A 22025-nucleotide genomic window follows, 5' to 3' on the forward strand; every position below is an offset into this window, starting at 1 on the left:
GCTATTTAAGCAGACACCGAATGACAAGGAGCCACTGGGCAGAAGTCTGGGGGAAGAGCACTGCAGGCAGAGTAAACAGCTCAGGAAAGCTGCTAAGGTGGGAATGAACTTGGTGTGTTTGAGGACCAAGAAGGCCAGTGGGCTGGAGTTGGCCAGCCAGGTGGGGTGGAGAGTATTAAAGATGTGTCAGAAGTAGGCAGGTGCCAAATCAAATAGGCTTTTTTTGTAGATCAGGGAGCAGAGTTTGGATTTTATTCACAGTGCAGTGAGAACTCACTGATGGGTTCTCAGCAGAATAGAGTATGGTTTACATTTTGAAAGGTGATTATGATGCCTGAAATTTGCTTTAAAACAATACAGGAAAAGGGGAAGTGGGTGAGGATATAGATGAAACATGATTGGCCATGAGTTAACAGCAAGGTCCTACTGGATAGTACAGGGAACTATATTCAATATCCCGTGATACACCATAATGGAAAAGAATATAAAGAAGAATGTCTCTGTGTGTGTAACTGAGTCACTTTGCTGTAAGCAGAGATTGCCACACCATGGTAGATCAACTGCACTTCAATTAAAAAAAAAAGGAAAGATTGGCCCTGAGTTTGGAGACTGTTGAAGCTGGGTGATGAGTACAAACGGGTTCCTTATATTGTTTGGTCTATCTTTATGTATGTTTGGCATTTCTCATAATTGAGAATTAAATAAAAGATCATTCTGAGTGGAAGGAGGGGCAGCAGTGGAAGTGGAGGCCAACGTGGAGTCTGTCGCACTAGTTCAGGAAAGCGACAGTAATGGCTCGGGCCGGCGTGGTGCTGCCGGAGATGAGGATGAATGGAAGGCCGAGACGCTCGCTTGAGAGACTGCTGTCGAATTGCCTGCCCGTGGGTGAGGGCGAGAGGAAACTGTGGGTTTCTAGCCTAAGCAACCAGATAAATGGTGGTACCAATTTCTGAGATAGGAAAGATGGGAAGAAACAAGTCCAGGGCAGAAATACAGAGTTCTGATTCTGCACATGTTCACTTTGAAGTCTGTTAGACGCTAAGGTAATGAAGCTTCAAGCTGGCAAATGGGTACTTGAATCCGGCGCTCAGGGAGGAGGGTGGGGCCGGAGGATCCGGAGAATCAACTGCCTGACTGGGTGTCTCCGCTGCCACCTCACAGCTCCGCTCTCTCCGTGTCTCCCCCACAGGGTCCTGGCTGTCACGCTGAAATGAACCCCCAGCTCTCCTCCGTCTGCCATGGCCACCCTTAACTCGTCCTCTACCGCTGGCACCACCCCCTCCCCTGGGCACAATGCCCCGTCCCCGCCTCCGGACACCTCCTCCCCCCGCACCCCCTCTGATCCTGTCACCAAAGATCCCCCTGCTGCCCCCTCCGCCTCTGAGAGCATGAGGTCCTCAGAGCCCGGGGGGCGGCCCCTGGAGCCAGGCTGTGGCCTCGTCCCACCAAAGGAGATAGGGGAGCCCCAAGAGGAGCCGGTCTGTGGTGGCTTCCCGCCAAAGGACCTGGGGGTGGAAGAAGACAGGGAGCAGGAGGAGGAAGGGGGAGGGCTCCCTCCTGTGGACCTGAGCGACCACTTAGTCTTCACAGCTGGCGGTGAGGCCTGCCTAGTGGCCAAGCTGTCCCTGCCAGGGGGCAGCGAACTCCCGTTACCAAAGGGCTTCCCCTGGGGTGAGGCAGGCATCAAGGAAGAGCCCAGCCTGCCCCTCCTTGCCCACCCGCCCCCTGTACACCTCACTGCCCTTCACATCCAACATGGCTTTGACCCAATCCAAGGCTTTAGCTCTTCTGACCAAATTCTGTCCCACGATACCTCAGCACCATCTCCGGCCACCTGTGAGGGAAGGGATGGAGCCTTCTGGAGCTACCAGCTGGCTCCAAACCCACCTGGAGATCCCAAAGATGGCCCCACGGGGAGCAGGGGAGGAGACCCCAGGGCACTCTTCTGGCTCTGCCTCCCATGCCGCCTGGGTTTCGGCAGGCCCCAGGCCTTTGTGGGTCACACACAGTCTCACGGGGTGAAGCTAACCGCTGCTCAACACCAGGGCCTGCCAGGCAACCCAGCCGTGCTCCGGGATGGGGACGAGGGCTGCGTGGCCCTCCTGAGCTTCCTGGCACCACAACTGCCTGCTCACGCCCCTTTAGAAATACCCCTTGACAACAGCAGCACCGTGAACATGGAGGCCCACGCGGCTCAGACCGAGGATGGCCCCGCTGCGGCCGAAGCCCAGGCCCCTGTCCTGCCCGTGGAAGAAGGCATGGCCCTCAGCCCGCCCTCCCCGCTGACAACCCCGGCCGCCTGGAACCCCAGCCCAAGCCAAGCCAAAGAATCGCCGACGCTGGCAGGCGAGGCAGGGCCAGGTTGGTTCCCCGAGGGGCAAGAGGAGGATGGAGGGCTCTGCCCCCCGCTCAACCAAAGCTCACCCACCTCCAAGGACGGGGGCGTTCTCCCTGCCCCAGTGGGCTCCCCCGAAGACCCTGGTGACCCGCCCCAGCCCTATCGCCCAGCCAATGACTACACCCCGGCCCCTGCGGCCTTCCAGGGCCTCAGCCTGTCCAGCCACATGGCTCTGCTACACTCGCGCAACTCCTGCAAGACGCTCAAGTGTCCCAAGTGCAATTGGCACTACAAGTACCAGCAGACCCTGGATGTGCACATGCGGGAGAAGCACCCTGAGAGCAACAGTCACTGCAGCTACTGCAGTGCTGGGGGCGCCCACCCCCGCCTCGCCCGGGGGGAGAGCTACAACTGTGGCTACAAGCCCTACCGCTGCGACGTCTGCAACTACTCCACCACCACCAAGGGCAACCTCAGCATCCACATGCAGTCCGACAAGCACCTGGCCAACCTGCAGGGCTTCCAGGCGGGGCCGGGGGGGCAGGGGAGCCCCCCAGAGGCAGTGCTCCCGCCCCCCGCGGGGGACAAGGAGCCCAAGACCAAAGCGTCCTGGCAGTGCAAGGTGTGCAGCTACGAGACCAACATCTCCCGCAATCTGCGCATCCACATGACCTCTGAGAAGCACATGCAGAACGTCCTCATGCTGCACCAGGGGCTGCCGCTGGGGCTGCCGCCAGGGCTGGTGGGGCCAGGCCCCCCGCCCCCAGCAGGGGCTGCCCCGGCCACCTCCCCTGATCTCTTCCAGTACTTCGGACCCCAGGCCCTAGGGCAGCCTCAGGCTCCCTTGCCTGGACCCGGGCTGAGGCCAGACAAGCCCCTGGAAGCCCAGCTGCTTCTCAATGGCTTCCACCACCTCGGAGCACCTGCCCACAAGTTCCCCACAGCTGGTAAGCTCCCTGGGTGTTCTCTTTTCCCTTCCTCGGGGCCAAACTCAGTTCCCTGCTTTCTCTCCAGGGCCAGCCCCGCCGCTTAAATAACCCCAGCTCCCTCAGCATCCACCCCTCCCATTCCCTCACAGCAAGCTGACCCTGCCCTGTTCCTTCCTGGGGCCACTAACCTGTCTCTGTCCCCTAGCCCCCGGCAGCCCCTCCCCGGATGCCCACCTGCCTCAAAGTCAGCTTCTGGGCCCCTTGTCTGACGGGCTGCCTGCCTCGCCGCCCCCAGATGACAGCCCATCCCTGAAGGTGTTCCGATGCCTCGTGTGCCAGGCCTTCAGCACAGACAGCCTGGAGCTGCTGCTCTACCACTGCAGCGTGGGCCGGAGCCTCCCGGAGGCCGAGTGGAAGGAGGTAGCTGGTGACACCCACCGCTGCAAGCTCTGCTGCTATGGCACCCAGCTCAAGGCCAACTTCCAACTCCACCTCAAGACCGACAAACATGCTCAGAAGTACCAGCTGGCGGCCCACCTGAGGGAGGGGAGTGGGGCCATGGGCACCCCCTCCCCAGTGCCCCTGGGAGATGGGGCTCCTTATGGGTCTGTCCCCACCCTGCACCTGCGCTGCAACATCTGTGACTTCGAGTCCAACAGCAAGGAGAAGATGCAGCTGCACGCCCGGGGTGCGGCCCATGAAGAGAACAGCCAGATCTATAAGGTGAGAGTGGGGCAGAAAGGGTCTGGGATTTGAAGGGCACAGCACAGAGCCTGAGGGAGAGAGGAGAAGGGGACAGGGCTGGAGCAAGGAGACGCAGAGTGGGAAGGTGATGCGAAAACCCAGGGGGGCGGGATTGGAGAAAAAAGGCCAGGGCACCAGGGGAAAAACTATTTGGAGACAGACATGGAGAAAGACCAAAGGATGGTGGACTCTGACCAAGTGACTCCGGTACTTTATTCAACTTTTCTGGTGTATGGGACCAGGGGGAGGGTTCTGTGTCTGCTCAGCCCATCTTGTCCCCAGAAGTTCAAGAGGATGGAACCAGATTCCATTCATATACTAGGAGGGAGTCCAGGATTGGTAGGAGGAAGAGGAGAAGACGGGGGAGAAAAGGCAGTCACACTCAGGTGGCCAAAGGAAGGAAGAGGAGAGCCCAAGAGGGAGGAAGGGGTGTCGGGGTGCTGCTGGTCAGGCCCCCCGGGGAGGCAAAGGGGCCCCCTGGGACCTAGGGGCGGCCATCCGTCCGTCCTTCTGCACCTGAGCAGCCTCCTTCCCGTTTGCAGTTTCTGCTGGAGATGGAGGGGGCGGCGGCGGGCACGGAGCTGGGGCTGTTCCGCTGCCTGCTGTGCGCCTGGGAGACGCCCTCCCGCCTGGCTGTGCTGCAGCACCTGCGCGCCCCTGCCCACCGCGATGCCCAGGCCCAGCGGCGCCTGCAGCTGCTACAGAGTGGCCCAGCAGCCGACGAGGGGCTCTCAGCTCTTCAGGGCATCCTGAGCTTCAGCCACGGGCAGCTCCAGCCTCCCGGTGAGGAAGAGGGCACTGAAGAAGAGCTGGGCCGAGAGGGCAGCCAGGGCGGGAGCTGGGGGCCCAGGAGAGAGTGGCACGGGGACGAGAAATGGGTCCGTGCACAGTCCAGAGCAAGCGGAAAGGCGCTGGGAAGGCTGCTGAAACTGGCTTTTAGGAACACTGGGGCAGCCGAGGGAGGTGGGGAACAGGAGGCTGTTGGAGGAGGCGGCAGAGAAGAGCAGGGATTTTGCTGGGTGGAGGAGTGGAGCAGGAAGGGAGGTGAGAAGGAACCACCCAGTGATTCCGAGTGGTGACTTGTTGTGCTGGCAAAGCTTGGGGGGGGCGGGGGTGTGTGTGTGTGGGGTGTGGCAGGAGCTGGTCAGGAAGGAGAGGAAGGGAGAAAAACAGAGAAAGAATAGAATCAGCTTTGGGCTGGGCCGGGACTTGTCAGAAGGAGGTGGGAGCTGGGGGCATGGCCCGAAGGCAGCAGGATGGGAAGCCCTTGATGAGCTCCCCAGCCTCTTCCTGTCTCCTAGGAGGTCTTCAGTCCGAAGGCTGGGCTTAGGGTCCCCCTTAGGCAGCTGAGGTTGTACGAGAGAGACTGGGAAGAGCCCGCCAGGCACCATTGATCCAGAGGGTGCAGAAGAGCCCGGAAGGGGCTGTGAGAGGTGGGCACAGGTGTCCGGGCTTTGCAGAGGCCGGCAGTGGACAAGGGTGAGGGCAGGGGCAGCAGGAGCCAGGAACAGGCAGCATTGACTGGCGCTAATTGAATTGCCAATACACTGGCTGGAGTTAAGTGCCGGAGGGGCCCAGATCAATAGCTAACGATCCTGGAGCAGGACTGAATGGAGTTAAGGAACTTTAACACTTTAATTAGGCCGCCACCGAAAATAAATTCCTACACATCTGTCAATTCTTGCTTGAGTGGTAATCTCCTCTCCCAGCTAGACCTGCCGCCCCCTGCTCACTGCAGCTGCTTCCTTTCAACCTCACCTTCCCTCTTCGGCGCCCCTCACTCTACATTTCTGGGCTCCCTTCTTCCACGATCAGTCAAGACAGGGAGCTGAGTTTGGTCCTGTTTCTGTCGCCCGCTGCTGGACCTGTTCCCTCATCTTTAAATGACGGGGCTAGACTCGCAGAGATGATTTCTTAGGCTCTACCAGTTCCAACACTGTAATTTCCCCCCTCATCCTCTGTATTTCTTTTTGGCGGCTTTTTGTCCTCTCCTATTGATTCATCTATCCATCTTCTCCCTTTACTGCCTGGCTGCTTGTCCTGCTTCCTCTGCCCTATGTCCTCCCTTCTCTGGTGCTTCATCCTTTTAAATTGACTCTCCCTTCATCCTACACAGGGAAGGCTCCTGTCACCCCCTTAGCTGAGCCACCCACCCCTGAGAAAGATGCCCAGAATAAGACAGAACCATTGGGTGAGTTGCTCATCTGGTCCATTTCTTTCTCCATCCCTTGCCCTCCTCACCCCCCAATCCTAATATTATACATTCTGAGGTGCTCATGGGACCTTGCGGTAATCCAGACACCCAGCAAGGCTTCCTGTGCAGAAGGAGCTAAAGTGATCGAAAGAAAGGGCTCATCAGAGGGAAGGGAGGCGGAGCCACAGAAAGCTGGGTGCTTTTGCCCTCTGGCCATCCCGCTAACCCGGGCTCAGCCCTGCCAAGCTCCCTCCCTGTACTGAGTGCAGTTCTGTACTTCCCTGCCCTTTCTCCCTTTCCCCAGAGCCCACCCCTACCTTGGAAGCCCTCTGCTACAAATCAGGTCATCTTAAGGGCCGGGGGTCTGTGAAAGGAAGAGGGAGGGGCTGTCAGAGTCTCTTAATCTCTCCTTTCATCTTCAGCTTCTGAAGAGGCAGAGAACAAGACTGGCCCTCCTGGAGACAGTGCCGACCAGACCACGGTCAGAACCGGGGTAACTGGGAAGATCTGGGGCGGGGGGGGGGGGGGCGTCTAATTTTACTGAGATCTGCTCACATCCTACAGGCTGAACTTCTAATTAGTAGATCTTTACAGACAAGAGATTTCAGACCAAAGGCAGATCTAATTTTGTCATGCTTGTGACTTACATCACTCCAAATACAACATTTCAGAAATTGCACCTAGGTCCAGTTACCGGATGTGAGCACCAGCTGAGCTGGCCCTGAGGGGTGGAGCACAGAGGGAGACAAAATGAAAAGAGAAAGGCAAAAATAAAACACCAGCTGCTGCCCAGCTCTTTATTCCTGTTGGGAGCAGAAAGATGTGAAGTTCATCTTCTACAGAGAACCCTGAGCCTGGGTGGAACTGCCCTGGCACCTCCTTCCTCAGGGTAGAGGAACTGACCCAGATGATCCACACAGACAGCGAGCTCTGCAAGTCTCCGAGTGGCTGACCCAGGCAGGGCCCAAGAGTGGCTTAGCTCTGGGGCCTGAAAGGGTTCATTCTGAGGGGATTCCCAGCCTTTGGTTTTGAGGTGCCACCCTGTGCCTCCCAGCTCTCCAAACTGGACTGCAATATGCCATGTGTATTATGACTGCAAACTGCTGCAGCAACGGCTTATGTCTTCAGCTCCCCTGCCTCCTAACTCCTGTTCCAGCTATCTGCTCCCAGGGCTAGGTGCATTAAGATGAGTGTCTGGATACCTTTCCTTTATGGCCATCCCCTCCCTGACATGCAGGCCTGGACCAGTGGCACAGGCGACAGGAGAGGAAGTGCAGGCTGACAGAAATGCAGGCTGCAGGTCAGGCAGTCAGGTGACTGAGGCGGAAGTAGAGGCGCCTTCATGCCCCACCCTCTGGAGGTCCGGGCGGGAATGCACCAAAAGAGCCGGGCCAGAATTTTCCAGGGCCACTGGGGGAGCTGTGGTGTTTGTTTACGTTAAAAAGGGAAGGGGAGAAAAAGGCAGGCAAAGAAAGTGGGAGCGGAGGGAAAATGAGCCGGCTTCTGAGCAGACAGGTAGGGAGCGCCCCGCTTAGTCCAGGGACCTTGGAGAGGCAGAGTGGCAGGGATTCGGGAGCCTCTGGGTCCAGGAAGTGCCAGAAGCAAGGGGAGCTATTTCACGGAGGAGATACAGGCAGGGTGGGGGCAGGTAAGGAAAGAAAACTAAATCAGAGGAGGTCGGTACAGGGCCGTCCTGTCGGCTGAATGGAGTAGGGCAGCAGAGACAGGGGAAGAGAGAGGCCAGGACGGAGGGAGAGGGCAGGACAAAGAAGACAGGCCAGGGCAGCGCAGCCTAGGCCTTTGTCCCCGTCCTAGTGAAGTGAGGGAGGAGCCAGCTTTCAGGACTGGGACTCCTCCTCCATCAGGGGTAGGACCAGGCTGTGTCCCGGCAGTGATGGTAAGTCCCACCCCTCCCTGACACCTCCCCCACCGCCTGTGTGCCCCAGGTGTTCTGCTGTCCTTACTGCAGTTTCCTGAGCCCAGAGTCCGAGCAGGTGAGGGCGCACGCGCTCTCCCAGCACGCAGTGCAGCCCAAGTACCGGTGCCCTCTGTGCCAGGAGCAGCTGGTGGGCCAGCCTGCCCTGCACTTCCACCTCAGCCACCTGCACAACGTGGTGCCCGAGTGCGTTGAGAGGCTGCTGCTCGCGGTGAGTGCAGGCTGGGGGGCCGGGCACGAGGGGAGGCAGAGGCCGCGGTGTCCGGGCAGCTGTGTGTGCTGAGGGGAGCGGCTCTGCGTGGATCTGAAGGTGGAGTTTAGAGCTGGAGGGAACCTCAGAGCCGAACCTGTCCAGAGCCGTCCAGAGCCTCTACTCGCTGGGGAGGAAGCGCCCTTGGGCCCTGAGAGGAACTGTTCCACAGCAGGCGCGGCTGCCAGACAGGAGAGGCAGCAGCCCAGGCCCTCTCCTCCGTGGGGCAGGCAGAAGTTAGGTGGGAGGTTTGTCCACAGAGGAGTCTGGAGCTGGGCTGGGCACAGACACAGGTGCAGAGCTGGGGGGTCTGGGGTAGCGGGACGGTGGTGGGAAGTCACTGGGATCTCTTCCATCGCAGGCCACAACTGTAGAGATGACCTTGACGACCAAAGTGCTGCCTGGGCCCGCTCTAAGCCCTCTGGGGGACGGCCCAGAGACCCCCGCTCCCGGGCCAGAGCCTGTGCCCAGCAGAGACAAAGCAGCAGGTAAGGAAGGGAGGGCAGACCTCCCAAGGTGGCAGGAAAGGGGACCTGGATTCCTCGGACCAAGAAGGTCTAAAGACAACTGAGGCAAGGATGAGTTGCCCTAGATACTGAGTGGGTGGGGTCTGATTTAGACGAGGTTCCCTTCTCACTGCGCCCCCTTCTCTCTCCCCCCAGAAGGCCCTCACCTGACCCCGGAAGCCAGCCCTGATCCTCTTCCTGAGCCTCCCCTGCCCTCAGCCGAGGCCCCAGACAAGCCCATGGGAAGCCCTGACCAGCCCCCTTCTCCAGCCCTGTCTCCAGCCCCTCAGCCCGATGCCCAAGCTGACGAAGTAGCTCCTCCACCCACCACGGCTGAGGAGGAAGAGGGGGCTGGCGGGGAGCCCCGCCTGGCAGAGCCAGCTCCAGCTGACTCTCGCCACCCTCTGACCTATCGGAAGACCACCAACTTTGCCCTGGACAAGTTTCTCGACCCTGCCCGGCCCTACAAGTGCACTGTGTGTAAGGAGTCCTTCACGCAGAAGAACATCCTCCTGGTCCATTATAACTCGGTCTCCCACCTGCACAAGATGAAGAAGGCTGCCGTTGACCCCTCCAGGCCTGCCCGCGGGGAAGCTGGTGCAGCACCCGCCCCCGCCGCCGCCACAGACAAGCCCTTTAAGTGCACGGTCTGCCGCGTCTCCTACAACCAGAGCTCCACCCTGGAGATCCACATGCGCTCCGTCCTGCACCAGACTCGCTCAAGGGGAGCCAAGACGGACGCCAAGGCCGAGGGGCCAGAGCGCGGCCCGGAAGAGCCCAAGGAAGGCGAGACTGAGGGGGAGGTGGGCACTGAGAAGAAGGGCCCTGACCCTGGTGGCTTCATATCTGGTGGACTGCCCTTCCTGTCCCCTCCCCCACCTCCCCTGGACCTGCACCGATTCCCAGCCCCACTCTTCGCCCCACCAGTCCTGCCCTCCTTCCCTCTGGTGCCCGAGTCCCTGCTTAAGCTCCAGCAGCAGCAGCTGCTCCTGCCCTTCTACCTCCATGACCTCAAGGTAGGGCCCAAACTGGCCCTGGCTGGGCCCGCGCCCCTGCTGTCCCTGCCGGCCGCCACCCCTCCTCCCCCGCCCCCTAAGGCCGAGCTGGCTGAGCGAGAGTGGGAGCGGCCACCCACGGCAGAAGAGGGGAATGAGACAGCGCCCAGCTCACCCCCCCAGCCAACGCCCAATGAGGCGGCCCGCACCGCAGCCAAAGCCCTTCTAGAAAACTTTGGCTTTGAGCTGGTGATCCAGTACAATGAAGGGAAGCAGGCTGTGCCCCCTCCCCCAACCCCACCCCCACCCGAGGCCCTGGGCGGTGGGGACAAGCTGGCCTGCGGGGCCTGTGGGAGACTCTTCTCCAATATGCTCATCCTCAAGACACACGAGGAGCACGTGCACCGCCGCTTTCTGCCCTTTGAGGCCCTGAGCCGATACGCCGCTCAGTTTCGAAAGAGCTATGATAGCCTCTACCCGCCCCCGGCAGGGTCCCCCAAACCTCCCGATGGGCCTCTGGATTCACCTGCTCCCCACCTGGGCCCACCTCTCCTGGTCCCAGAGCCTGAGGCAGGGGGGGCCTGCCCCCCTGAGGAGCGAGGCCGGGCAGGAGGACGCTGGCCCCCAGAGGAGGAAGAAAGCTCCAGAGGGAATCTTCCTCCCCTAGTGCCTGCAGGCCGCCGCTTCTCCAGAACCAAGTTCACAGAGTTCCAGACCCAAGCCCTGCAGTCCTTCTTTGAGACCAGCGCCTACCCCAAGGACGGAGAGGTGGAGCGGCTCGCAAGTCTCTTGGGCCTGGCTAGCCGTGTGGTGGTGGTGTGGTTCCAGAACGCCCGCCAGAAGGCTCGCAAAAGTGCCGGCGACGGTGGGCCTGTGCCCAGCGGGGGAGGCACTGGGGGAGCCTCCGGCTGCCGGCGCTGCCGGGCCACCTTCTCCTGTGTTTTTGACTTGGTGCGGCACCTCAAGAAATGCTATGACGACCAGCATCCGGAAGAGGAGGAAGAGGCAGAGAGGGGGGAAGAGGAGGAAGACGCAGAGGAGGAAGACGCAGAGGAGGAACAGGGCCCGGAACCCACGGCGGGGCCCGAGGGCCCATCACCAGAACCTCCAGACAGGGAAGAGCTGGGCCAAGCAGAGGCCACGAAGCCAGGAGGCAAAGAGCCTGAAGGGAGGGCCCCTCCCTCACCCTCCCCCGTCCACGCCTGTGACCAGTGCGCCATGTCTTTCCCCAGCCAGGACCTCCTGACCAGTCACCGCCGGCTGCACTTCCTGCCACCTGTGCAGCCCAGCACTGCCCCCCACCTCCTAGACCTGCCCTTGCTGGTGTTCGGGGAGCGAAACCCTCCGGTGCCAGGCACTCCACCAGTGCCAGGGCCACCCCTCAAACGGAAGCACGAGGACGGTAGCCTGTCTCCCACGGGCAGCGAAGCAGGGGTGGGTGGGGAGGGTGAGCCCCCCAGGGATAAGCGCCTGCGCACCACCATCCTGCCGGAGCAGCTGGAGATCCTGTACCGCTGGTACATGCAGGACTCCAACCCGACGCGCAAGATGCTCGACTGCATCTCCGAGGAGGTGGGGCTCAAGAAGCGAGTGGTGCAGGTCTGGTTCCAGAACACCAGGGCCCGGGAGAGGAAGGGCCAGTTCCGAAGCACCCCCGGGGGAGTGCCCAGTCCGGCAGTCAAGGCCCCCGTCACACCCAGCCCCGCACCCTTCCCCAAGTTCAACCACTTGCTGGGCAAGGTGGATGATGGGGCTGGGAGGGAGGCCCCAAAGAGGGAAACACCTGCTTTTCCCTACCCCACGGTCACCCCTGCTGCTGGGCCTCTGCCTTTCCTGCCACCTGGGAAAGAGGCCCCCACTCTGACACCAGAGCCACCTCTACCTCTCCCACCTCCCCCTCCACCCAATGAGGATGAGGGCCCAGAGGAACCGTCTAAAGCTTCTCCAGAGAGTGAGGCTTGCAGTCCATCTGCAGGGGATTTAAGTGATTCGTCAGCTTCCAGCCTGGCTGAACCAGAGTCCCCCGGGGCTGGAGGGACCAATGGGGGCCCAGGAGGTGGGGCTGGGGTCCCAGATGGAATGGGGCAGCGGCGCTACAGGACCCAGATGAGCAGCCTGCAGCTGAAGATCATGAAAGCCTGCTACGAAGCCTACCGCACCCCTACCATGCAGGAGTGCGAGGTGCTGGGGGAGGAGATTGGGCTGCCCAAGAGAGTCATCCAGGTCTGGTTCCAGAATGCTCGTGCCAAGGAGAAGAAGGCCAAGCTGCAGGGGGCAGCAGTCGGTGGGGCTGGGGGCAGCAGTGAGGGCCCCTTGGGAGCCCAGCGCACCGACTGCCCCTACTGTGATGTCAAGTATGACTTCTATGTCTCCTGCCGAGGCCACCTCTTTTCCCGCCAGCACCTGGCCAAGCTCAAGGAGGCAGTCCGAGCCCAGCTGAAGAGTGAAAGCAAGTGCTACGACTTGGCCCCAGCACCCGAGGCACCCCCCGCTCCCAAGGCTCCACCTGCCACCACACCTGCCTCTGTGCCCCTCGGGGCTGCCCCGGCTCTGCCTCGCCTGGCCCCGGTCCTCTTGTCCGGCCCAGCTCTGGCCCAGCCCCCGCTGGGCAGCTTAGCTCCTTTCAGCACAGGTGAGTGAGAGGTTGGGAGAAGCTAGACTTCAGAGGGCATCTCCCTCTAATGAGGTGCCCTTCCTTTTCCTTCTTGACTCCTCCCATCTCCAGTCTCCTCCCTGGCCTCCCTGTGTTTCCAGCTGGTGGGGTAGAGAAGGGAGGAGAGGGAGCATGGAGGCCAGGCGGTGGGGACGCATGAGTATGTGGCTGGAGGTGGCCTCCAGCAGGAAGGATGGCAGCGCCAGGAGGTGGCTAATCATCACTCTTCATCTTCCTAGGCCCTGCAGCCTCCTCAGGCCTCCTTGGCCTCGCCACTTCGGTCCTGCCTGCTACCACAGTGGTCCAGACTGCTGGCCCAGGCTGCCCCTTACCTCAGAGACCTATGCCCGACCACACCAACACCTCCACAGTAGGCACCACTGACCCTGCCCCAGGCCCGCCTACTGTACCCTCTGGGGACAAGGTCTCCGGTGAGCGAAAGCCAGCTGCAGCCCCCGCCAACTCCTCCACTGACGCCCTCAAGAACCTCAAAGCATTGAAGGCCACTGTCCCAGCCCTGTTGGGGGGCCAGTTCCTGCCCTTCCCGTTGCCCTCTGCAGGGGGGGCCACACCGCCAGCTGTCTTTGGCCCCCAGTTACAGGGGGCCTACTTCCAACAGCTCTATGGCATGAAGAAGGGACTGTTTCCCATGAACCCCGTGATACCTCAGACCCTCATCGGACTGCTCCCCAACGCCCTCCTCCAGCCACCGCCCCAGGCCCCCGAGCCCATAGCCACAGCGCCTCCGAAGCCGCCTGAACTGCCCGCTCCAGGGGAGGGGGAGGCCGGGGAGGCCGACGAGCTGCTGACAGGCAGCACCGGCATCTCCACCGTGGACGTGACCCACCGCTACCTTTGCCGCCAGTGCAAGATGGCATTTGACGGGGAGGCCCTGGCCACTGCTCACCAGAGATCCTTCTGCTTCTTTGGGCGGGGCTCCGGGGGTTCCATGCCCCCCCCGCTGCGGGTGCCCATCTGCACCTACCACTGCCTGGCATGTGAGGTGCTGCTGAGTGGGCGAGAAGCCCTGGCCTCGCACCTGCGCTCCTCGGCCCACAGGCGCAAGGCGGCCCCGCCCCCAGGGGGCCCACCTGGCGCCACCACCAACGCCGCCACTGCCGCCACGGCTGCTGTGGCTTTTGCCAAAGAGGAAGCAAGATTACCTCACACGGACTCCAACCCAAAAACTACTACTACCTCTACACTTCTAGCTTTATAAACAGACAAACCAAGACGCGGGGATAGGGAGGGCCTCGGGGCTCCTTCTCTTACCCCAAGGGTTGTCTGGTGGGAGCTCAAATCCCTCACCCCACCCTTGGCCCTGCCCACCCCCCTGGGAATCTCTCAGTTCCCACCCTCAGTGGGCTTCACACACCCCACCTCCAGCAGAGTCCTGCCTCCTCCTCCACCCCCAGACACACCGATCCTTCACAAATCCTGGCCCCTTGGTCTTCACGGGCAACACATCCATCTTGCCATCTCGATTATTCATTCACATCCACCCTGCCCACCAGACACAAGATCCATCCTTGGTTTCATCTTCCTACAGCCTCTTTCCTACTGAATTCCCAGTCACCCCTCCAACTCCTATAAACACACAAATATGTTATCCCACGCTGTTCCACTGACTGAGAAAACACCAAAAAAAAAAAAAAAAAAAAAAAGAAGAAAGGAAAAAGAAAACCCAAGACAAGGAAGGGGGAAGGAAAATAAACTTTGCCACTCCCCCTTCTCCTTCCTACCCTCCTCGTCTAGAGCACCATACCGCTCACAAACTCTTTCCAAATACTCAGTTGGCTCCCAAGGTTGGAGCCTGGGATGGGCAGGGAGCCCACGAAACTCTAACCAAACTGGAGGTCAGCGGGGAGAAGTGCTCCCAGCTCACTCTCCTCACACCCCTCCCTCCTCACCTGACAGGGGAGCCCCTGTGGCCTGAACTCTAGGGGAAGCCGCGGCCAGGAACCCCTCTGCCAGCCCCCACCCTGCACCCCGGAAACTGCAGTAACTTATTCTCAAAGGCTTTAAACACAGAGATCCTCTCAGCAGCCGTCGGCCTGCCCCTTGTCCCAGCCCTGCCACGTGGCGGTCCAGCCTCCGGGACCGGCGCTGCCCACCAACGGCAAATCCAAAGTTCTTTAAAAAAAAAAACTGAAACACACAACCAAAAAAAAAAAAAACAAAACACGAGTGCGAGAGAGAGCACGCACACACGTGCAGGAGAGAGAGATGGAGAGACCAGAGGAATGAACTAATGAAAAACGAACTTGGAAAAAAAAAAAGAAAAAAGCCTGAAATCTCTCCCATCAAACAAGTGGTTTTTTTCCTGTTTGTGTCACTCCCCACCCCACCCCATTTTAATGGTTCAAAGGTCTTTGAACCACCTTGTCTCTGGAAGATCAAATGGCTTTAAGTCCTTGCTTGGGTTCAGTGGTCCACAAGACTAACGGGAGTGCAGCCCTGCCCTGGCTGTGCCCAGCCTCAGGAGCGGGAGCTGGTAATGGGGAGAAGAGCCTGGAGGCTGGGGAGAGAACCCCATCCTTGCCCCCTGAATTGAGTATTTATCAGGACAGGTTAACAAACATCCCCTCATTCTCAGCTGTGAGTTACAAAAGTCAGTGTCACTGAAACTAGCTTGGCCGTCTCAGGAGGAAAGGGGTGGACTATAGCCCGGGCAGTCTGGTTTCTGAATCTTGGGTCTGCTTCCCTTTCACGTAGCTGCCACCATCTCCTCTCATTCACTTCTTTCACACACCTCTCCTCCCATTCCCTTCCTGGTGCCCCCTTCAGATTTCTGGCCCTTCTTGAACCTCTTTGCCTTTGTGGGGACCCTTATTCCCTGTCTGTGTTCTTCCCACACCACCCCATCCTCTGCCCCTGCTTCCTCCGGCCTGGCCCATCTCCTCCAGGAAGCAGCAGCTGCTGGAAGTACCCCTCCCCCCCCCCCGCCACAACACACACACACACACACACACAAAGGAGTCAGGGCCTCCCTATGAAGATCATGGGGTCTCGAGCTGATGACAGCTGAGGGGATGGGTGGGCAAGGAGATGACTGAAGCACAAGGCGAACCTTTGATAGAGTGAGATCACCAAGGGAACCAACAGATGAGGAATGTGCTAGAAGAGGGTTCCCCACCTCTAACTTCTTTGTCTCTGTGAGCATCAAGTAACTGTGGCAACTCCAAAGCCCAGCTACAGTGGCAATGGGTGGAGACGCAGGTGTTTTAGCAAAGAAAAGCCTGCAAAAATGTCCCAGTCCTCCAGGTAGTTTCTCCTACGACCCTTGCCCCGAAGACCTCCCCCTGTCTAGGTAGTCTCCTTCCAAACTCTCCCTTCAGGCTGCTTCTACTACCAGTATCCATTTCATACACGCACACACACAAATTCAGCCAGCCCTGGGATTTAGGTTTCCTGGCCTGTCACCCTGTTCCTTGAACATGTTAATACTGAAGCAGTGGCTTATGTGCAGAAAAGACAGGAGGAGAGAAAAGGGGAGGGAAAACTTAGCTCAGTTCCTAGTCCCCATATGCTCTGTGAATCTCACTTCTGGTCCCATTCATTTCTAAAATGAAAAGCTCCTAACCTAGCACATCAGGGGTAGGGTGGATTAGTTATTCTGATGATGCCAAAAACGCCAGTTCCAAATGCAAGAAGAATGCAACTGCCCAACCACGGGCTTGCTCCTGCTGCTCCCACCTTCCCCCACCTCAGCATCTCTCGTGCACCCCTCCCTCCCTCCCTCCCTCTCTATCCTTTTCTCTCTCCTGTTGAAATTCTGTGTATAAAACTATTTTCTTAGCAGCATGTGTATGAGGAAAGAAGCTTTTTCACTCTGTGCTTTCTGGGAATGTGATATGTGTATAAAAGTTGAAAACAAACAAAGAAAAATTAGAGAAAAAAAAAAAACCAGGAGAAAAAGAGGGAACGTTTTAAAGAAAACCTTGGCAAACACCTTGCATGGGATGATTAGAGGTGTGGTTTCATGCATTTTAGGGATTTACAGCCAGGGTAGGTTGGCTTTAGTTTGAACTATGAATATTTTCACCAGGAGTTAATACAGCCACAAACTCCTCCTCCTGTTGCCCTTCAACATAATCTCTTACACCCAGATTCCCTGGCGTGGAGAATCCCATGTACATTCACAGTCGTGGACTGGAGCTGACTGAGTAGCTGTCCTTACCAGGAACCCTAAAATCTGGGGGACAGAGGAGCCTGGCCAACTGCTGACTTAGGTCAGTCAACGTGCTTCTGGAGGGTGTGCCATTCCATGTTCCCAGTGGCCGGAAGCATTCCTCCCTAACCCCTTCCTGAGACCACAGTCCTCAGCAGCAGCACTTCTGCTCTGGAGATTCAGCGAGTGGGTGGCTCCTGTGGACAGAGGCTGAGTCAGCACAGCCCCACGCAGAATGCTAGAGGTGAATGCCAAGTCGCCCAGGTTAAAATGTGCTGCTTCTGTGGAGCCGTAAACCAACTCGAGCACGTGGCACATCCATACCTATCTCGTGGTACCCTCCCCTCCACGCCAGCTCTAAAGTGAGCCTGAATCAAGGGCTCATAAGATTGGTCTTCCATGGCTCGGGGCAAAGGCTTAGGGTTTCTGACACACACAGGTCCTAAAGCATCCAAATTCTGGTCCACCCTACTTACTGTCAGGGTCAGTACCAGGAGGAGGAGGTGGAAATGATCTTGGCTGTCTTTGCTCTAAACCAGAGCCTGTATGGGGATGGCTTAAGGTACCCAATTCTCAACTAGGAACAAAAATCAAAGTCTGTGGAAGAAAATGAGAAAATCTGAAGCCGTAGTGGCCAAATGGGGCAGAGTCTGCAATAGGACCACAGAAAGAGACCTGTTCTTCCCCCCGACCCTCTAGCCCCTGGAGTAGACACATTCGCTCCTCTAATCATTCATCCCTGTATAGATATTCACATCTGAAATACAGAGCTCTGTGTATTATACAACTACACCAACGAAGCAAGCAAGCACACCGTCAGAAACAACAGCAGAACCATGTATAGAGAGAGCTACACGGATGCACACAAATGCCAGAAAGAATGGGCCCCACGGGCATACAGGCACAAGGGCCGTGCCCCAGAGCCATCAACTACACTCCCATTAAGTAGAAACACCCTCCAATACATAGTAATTTTCTTCACACAACAGGAAGTAGGAAAAGCTTATAAACAGAGAAATGTAACCAGGGTCAAGAAGGGTGACCAAATGTTGACCATTAATCCATGGGAAAGGACCTTAAATTCCTCTGGTGTGGAGACACCATGTACATTCACAGTCGTGGACTGGAGCTGCCTGAGTAGCTGTCCTTACCAGGAACCCTGTAATCTGGGGGACAGAGGAGCCTGGCTAGGGAGGGGAGGGAGGTAGAAGAGAAACCAGGAAGAAACTCTGGGGAAAACGTATATGAGACACAGGGATAAACTGTGCTGGGAACCTGTGTTACATGAAGGGCCAGGTATTGGGGAGCAACTAATGAGAAACCTGTAAGCCCTGAGGATGTCATTCTTAGAGAACTGAGTAAGGAAGAAATGTCCCAATTCCAACGAAGTTCTGGCTACAATAAGAAAGGCTATAGGCCCAGCCTCAGGGGTTTACAGAATTACAGCGTGGATACAATTGTGAAAAGATGAGATGAAAAAAAAGCCAGAGAGGAAGTTCGTAGAAGACCTAGGCCAGGACTCGTTAAATCTGGGGAAAGATGGGAAGTGATCGATCCCCAGGGAAAGCCTCCCGGGGGAAAGACATAAACTCCCAGAAGAACATAAAATTGAGTGAGGACCCACCCCATCATTCTCCTTCATATAGAGAATCCCCACAGCCTTCAGACAAAGGAGAGACAAGGGGTCAATGGCATTATTCCCTGTCAGTAGTCTGAGCCTCATGTTTCTTGCAGCTCCCAGTCATGCAGAGGTGTCTGGCTAGAGGCTGGTGGGGAAGCAGGTTGATTACAGGTGGACCAGAAAGACAGTGAGGGGGGAATGGTGACCAGGACTGACTCATACTCCTCCCCAGCCATACACACACTCTTAAACAAACAGTGGCTAAAAGACTGGAACAAGTAATCAGCAGGAGCTCAGCACTGCCCCACATCCATAGTCCCTCCCTGATATCCCAATCTGCAGCATGCCTTCTCAACTGGCCTGGCCTCCACTGTGCTCGCTCCTGGAGAGCCCCGCCAAGTGCTCAAACAGCAGCACCGGCAGCAACTCGCTAAGCATCAGCAGCAGGCCAGGCCCTGGGTTCTGCCGACCCCTGCTTCCACTCCCCGGGACCCTGACCTGCCTCCAGAGAGAAGTGTAACTAGGACCCATCCCGTACCGAGCTGCAGAATCCACACCCATCTGACTGGACCGCAGAGAGCAATCTCCCAACAATGCTCCTAACCTAGGGGTTCTGGTTTCAGAAACAGGGCAGCCATCCATCAGAACCTGGGGGCTGAAAGTGTCCCGTAAGGGATTCTTCTGTGATAACTCCTGCCAGTGAGAAGCATAGTTCTAACAAGTTAAATCTGCCTGATTTGACCTCACAATCTCTCCTTTTCCTCCTGCTGCCCCCACCTAAAAACACACATCCCCACACCCCCCCAACACATATATCCCATGCATGACTGCATAAAGACATGAATATGGTTGGGGAGGATGAAGAAAGATGCAAAAGGCGTGGGAAATCCAGACCTGATTAACTGTCCTACAAGGTGACTGCCATCTCTTAGAACAGTGTTTCTCAAAGTTTTGTCCACCTGCATCAATGGTCACCTGAGAACTTGTTCAAAATGCACATTCCTGGACCACACCTCAGACCAACTGAATCAGAAACTCTTGAAGTGATTCAGTGCTTTCTGGAGTCTGAGAACCACTTATTTAGATTGCTCAGCCCCGTCTACATCTGTGACCTGCCCCTAACTCTCCAACACCCAAGGCCTAACCCTGCTACGGCTGGGGCTGCCACAGGGGACTAGCGTCACCCCAGATTATCCTCATTACCCTGACATTTGGAAATCTGACTATGTCTTCTGCTTATGGTGCCTGTTCTTCAACAGGAAAAAAGTTACAAGCATTGCCCACTCACCCCCTTGACTGAGTGCCTCCCTGTTTTCTCCTCTGCTGTGGAAACCACCTTGCTGCTTCTGAAGCTGCATCCACTTCCAGAGGTGCTGAAGTCAGAGAGCCCCAAGGCCGGGCAATGGCTTTACTCCCCTCTGAGCAGGTCCTACCCCTAGCTGAGCCGCCCAACCTCCCCTGACGTCACCCAGAGCCGCCAATTCTTCTACCCGAATATCTTCCTAGTCACTGACCCACAGCCTCTGGCCACCCAGGAAGCAAGGAAAGCCCAACCTGCTGGAAGTTCTTCCACATGGAGGCCCAAGGTCCAGTTTAGCAGGACTCCTGATGGCACTGCATCTGGAGGTGTAGGGCTGGTCTGTGTCACCACAGATGCTGGGGTTCCACTCCTAGGGGCCTTCCTCTCTGCCAGGGAGGGCTCATTGCTGATCCGTGGTCTCTCTTCCAGAGGTGGATTTCAAAGACAGGGAAATCTGTCCACCTCGAACTGGGAAGCCATAGAGAAATTCCTAAACACAAAACCTCCTTGAGTGGTCTTTCTGGAAGGACAAGTCCCAGTTGCCTTTGTCTTCCTAACACCTGCCCACCTCTCTAGGCCTAGAGCACATCTCCATCTTTCTAGGACTGTTATTGAATATGGGCCTTTTCACAAGGGAGAAAGAACCAGTTCAACTCAACCACAGCTCAGCCAATCACAAGGCACAGGGCAGAATGAAATACACACAGGCACCAACCACCCCACTACCCAGCACCAAGGCCTGAGGGGCTCTCCTTCTTCCTACTCTTTCCCTTCCAATCTCTTCTGGCACCATCTTTGTGGCAACATAGCTGGCTGGCCTCTCTCTAGGATCTCATGTTGCCCTCTTAGGATTTTTTTTTTTCTGTCCTTGCTCCCCAGAGAGGAATAGAGTCCACCAGCCTGGAGCCTTGGGTGTGACTCTTAAACGTGCCCTTGTTCCTCTGTGCCCCAGCTTCCCTTGGAATTCTGCTCAAACACAGAGTGGCACCATCTAAATCCCTTTCTTGGGCGTGGTGGGGGGTAGGAGGAGGGAGTCAGTGTCTGGTTGGAAGGAAGGTGGACTTGGGGTTGGCTGAAGAGCAAGGATTCAGCCCCTCTATTGAGGGTGTCCTCGGCCACTCCCCAGCAGGGCTCCACCCAGTGCGCGGCACGCCTGTGTGCGCCACTCTCACTGCCACCAAGTGGCGGTCATGAGCATGTTTGGTGGCTTTGGGTTTGCCGCAGTGCCAGGATCTGAGACGGCGTTCACGTGCCAGTGCAGGGCTGCCAAGCGGGGCGGCATCTAGTTGGTTAGGTGCCAAGCGGTAGGAGCCAGGTGGTGATAGAGATGAAAGAGGGCTGGGGTAGAGGGAGGGGGAGGGGAGAAGGGCACCAGGGAGAAAACCAGACACTTCACTTGTTAGAGTGGAGAGTCCAAATGGGATCCACAGAAAGGTGCCCTTCCCATTCTAGATCCCAGCTCACAAGCAAGCCCTTCCCTCCCCCGCAGACGCCCGCAGAGTAACATATACAGACCAGGCAAGGGGATCTGGCCATCTTTAGCAGGAAACTGGCTGGGGGCCAGGCAGGACTGCCAGCCTCTCCATCCTCCTTCCTTGGGGTCTTGGCAATGGCGTGTTTCCTCCTTTGTGTCCTCACGCCTCTCTCCGTCTGTCGCTCCACTCCCCACACCTAAGAGGGAATGGGAAGGAGGTCCCGGCAGAAAAAAGTCTGTTCTCCCAAACAACTCACACACACACACACACACACACACGCACACACACACCATCTCTCCTCCTCCCTTCTCACTCCTGGCACAACAAGCCTCTCAGGCAGATTGGCAAGAGACACCGCCACCCTCCCCACTTCACACAACACCAGAGCCTGTGCCAGGCTGCCTGGGCAGTGCCAGCACCCACCCACCTCCTGCCGGGTCCCCTTGCTTCTTCAGTGCTCTGACAAAGGGCCGGTCTGCCAGCCCAACGAGCTCTCCCTGGGGAGCGGTGGGCACACCTCTCCTCTTGGCTTTTGGACGCTCTTGGCACTTCCCTGGCTACTCTCTCCACCGCTTCACTTTCCCAGACTGGAAGAGGACCAACCACCTCGGAGCCCGACCATTTCCCAGAGCTGAGCTCTAGAGGGACAGCAACATCAGGAACACATCCCTGCCCCTCCTCTCCGCCCCCTGGGGCCCGTTCCCGTGGACCCCGCCTGGGGCGCCAGCCTGACGGATGTGATGCCAACGGCTCCCGGGTCCCAAGCCTTCCTCCCAGAGCACCAGGACTCCTGCCGCTGCCCCCTCCCCATTCGCCTCCTTCCATCTCCGCGGGCACGAGGGTGGCAGCCGCAGTGCCCATGCCTGCAAGCAGGCAGCATGAAGCAACTCTGGCACCCTCCTTCTGTCCTCCC

At 57.9% G+C, this 22025-nt stretch overlaps 1 protein-coding gene across 4 annotated transcripts in view; it reads left to right on the plus strand.

Moving 5' to 3' along the window:
• ZFHX2 (zinc finger homeobox 2) overlaps positions 1-14699 on the plus strand; it is a 28417-nt gene extending 13718 nt beyond the window's left edge. For 3 of the 4 annotated variants that reach the window (XM_068547460.1, XM_068547470.1, XM_068547454.1), the window contains exons 2-10: positions 1190-3285; positions 3473-3990; positions 4554-4794; positions 6128-6202; positions 6628-6686; positions 8152-8352; positions 8753-8879; positions 9054-12524; positions 12785-14699. In XM_068547460.1, the coding sequence (XP_068403561.1) occupies positions 1239-3285; positions 3473-3990; positions 4554-4794; positions 6128-6202; positions 6628-6686; positions 8152-8352; positions 8753-8879; positions 9054-12524; positions 12785-13764 (7719 nt within the window). In that variant the 5' untranslated portion in view covers positions 1190-1238 and the 3' untranslated portion in view covers positions 13765-14699. The remainder of the gene's footprint in view (positions 1-1189; positions 3286-3472; positions 3991-4553; positions 4795-6127; positions 6203-6627; positions 6687-8151; positions 8353-8752; positions 8880-9053; positions 12525-12784) is intronic. The other variant, XM_068547478.1, reaches the window with a different exon arrangement.
• The last annotated feature ends 7326 nt before the right edge of the window (positions 14700-22025 follow it).

Source organism: Eschrichtius robustus, chromosome 1, assembly GCF_028021215.1.
Source record: "Eschrichtius robustus isolate mEscRob2 chromosome 1, mEscRob2.pri, whole genome shotgun sequence".
Taxonomy (NCBI): Eukaryota; Metazoa; Chordata; class Mammalia; order Artiodactyla; family Eschrichtiidae; genus Eschrichtius; species Eschrichtius robustus.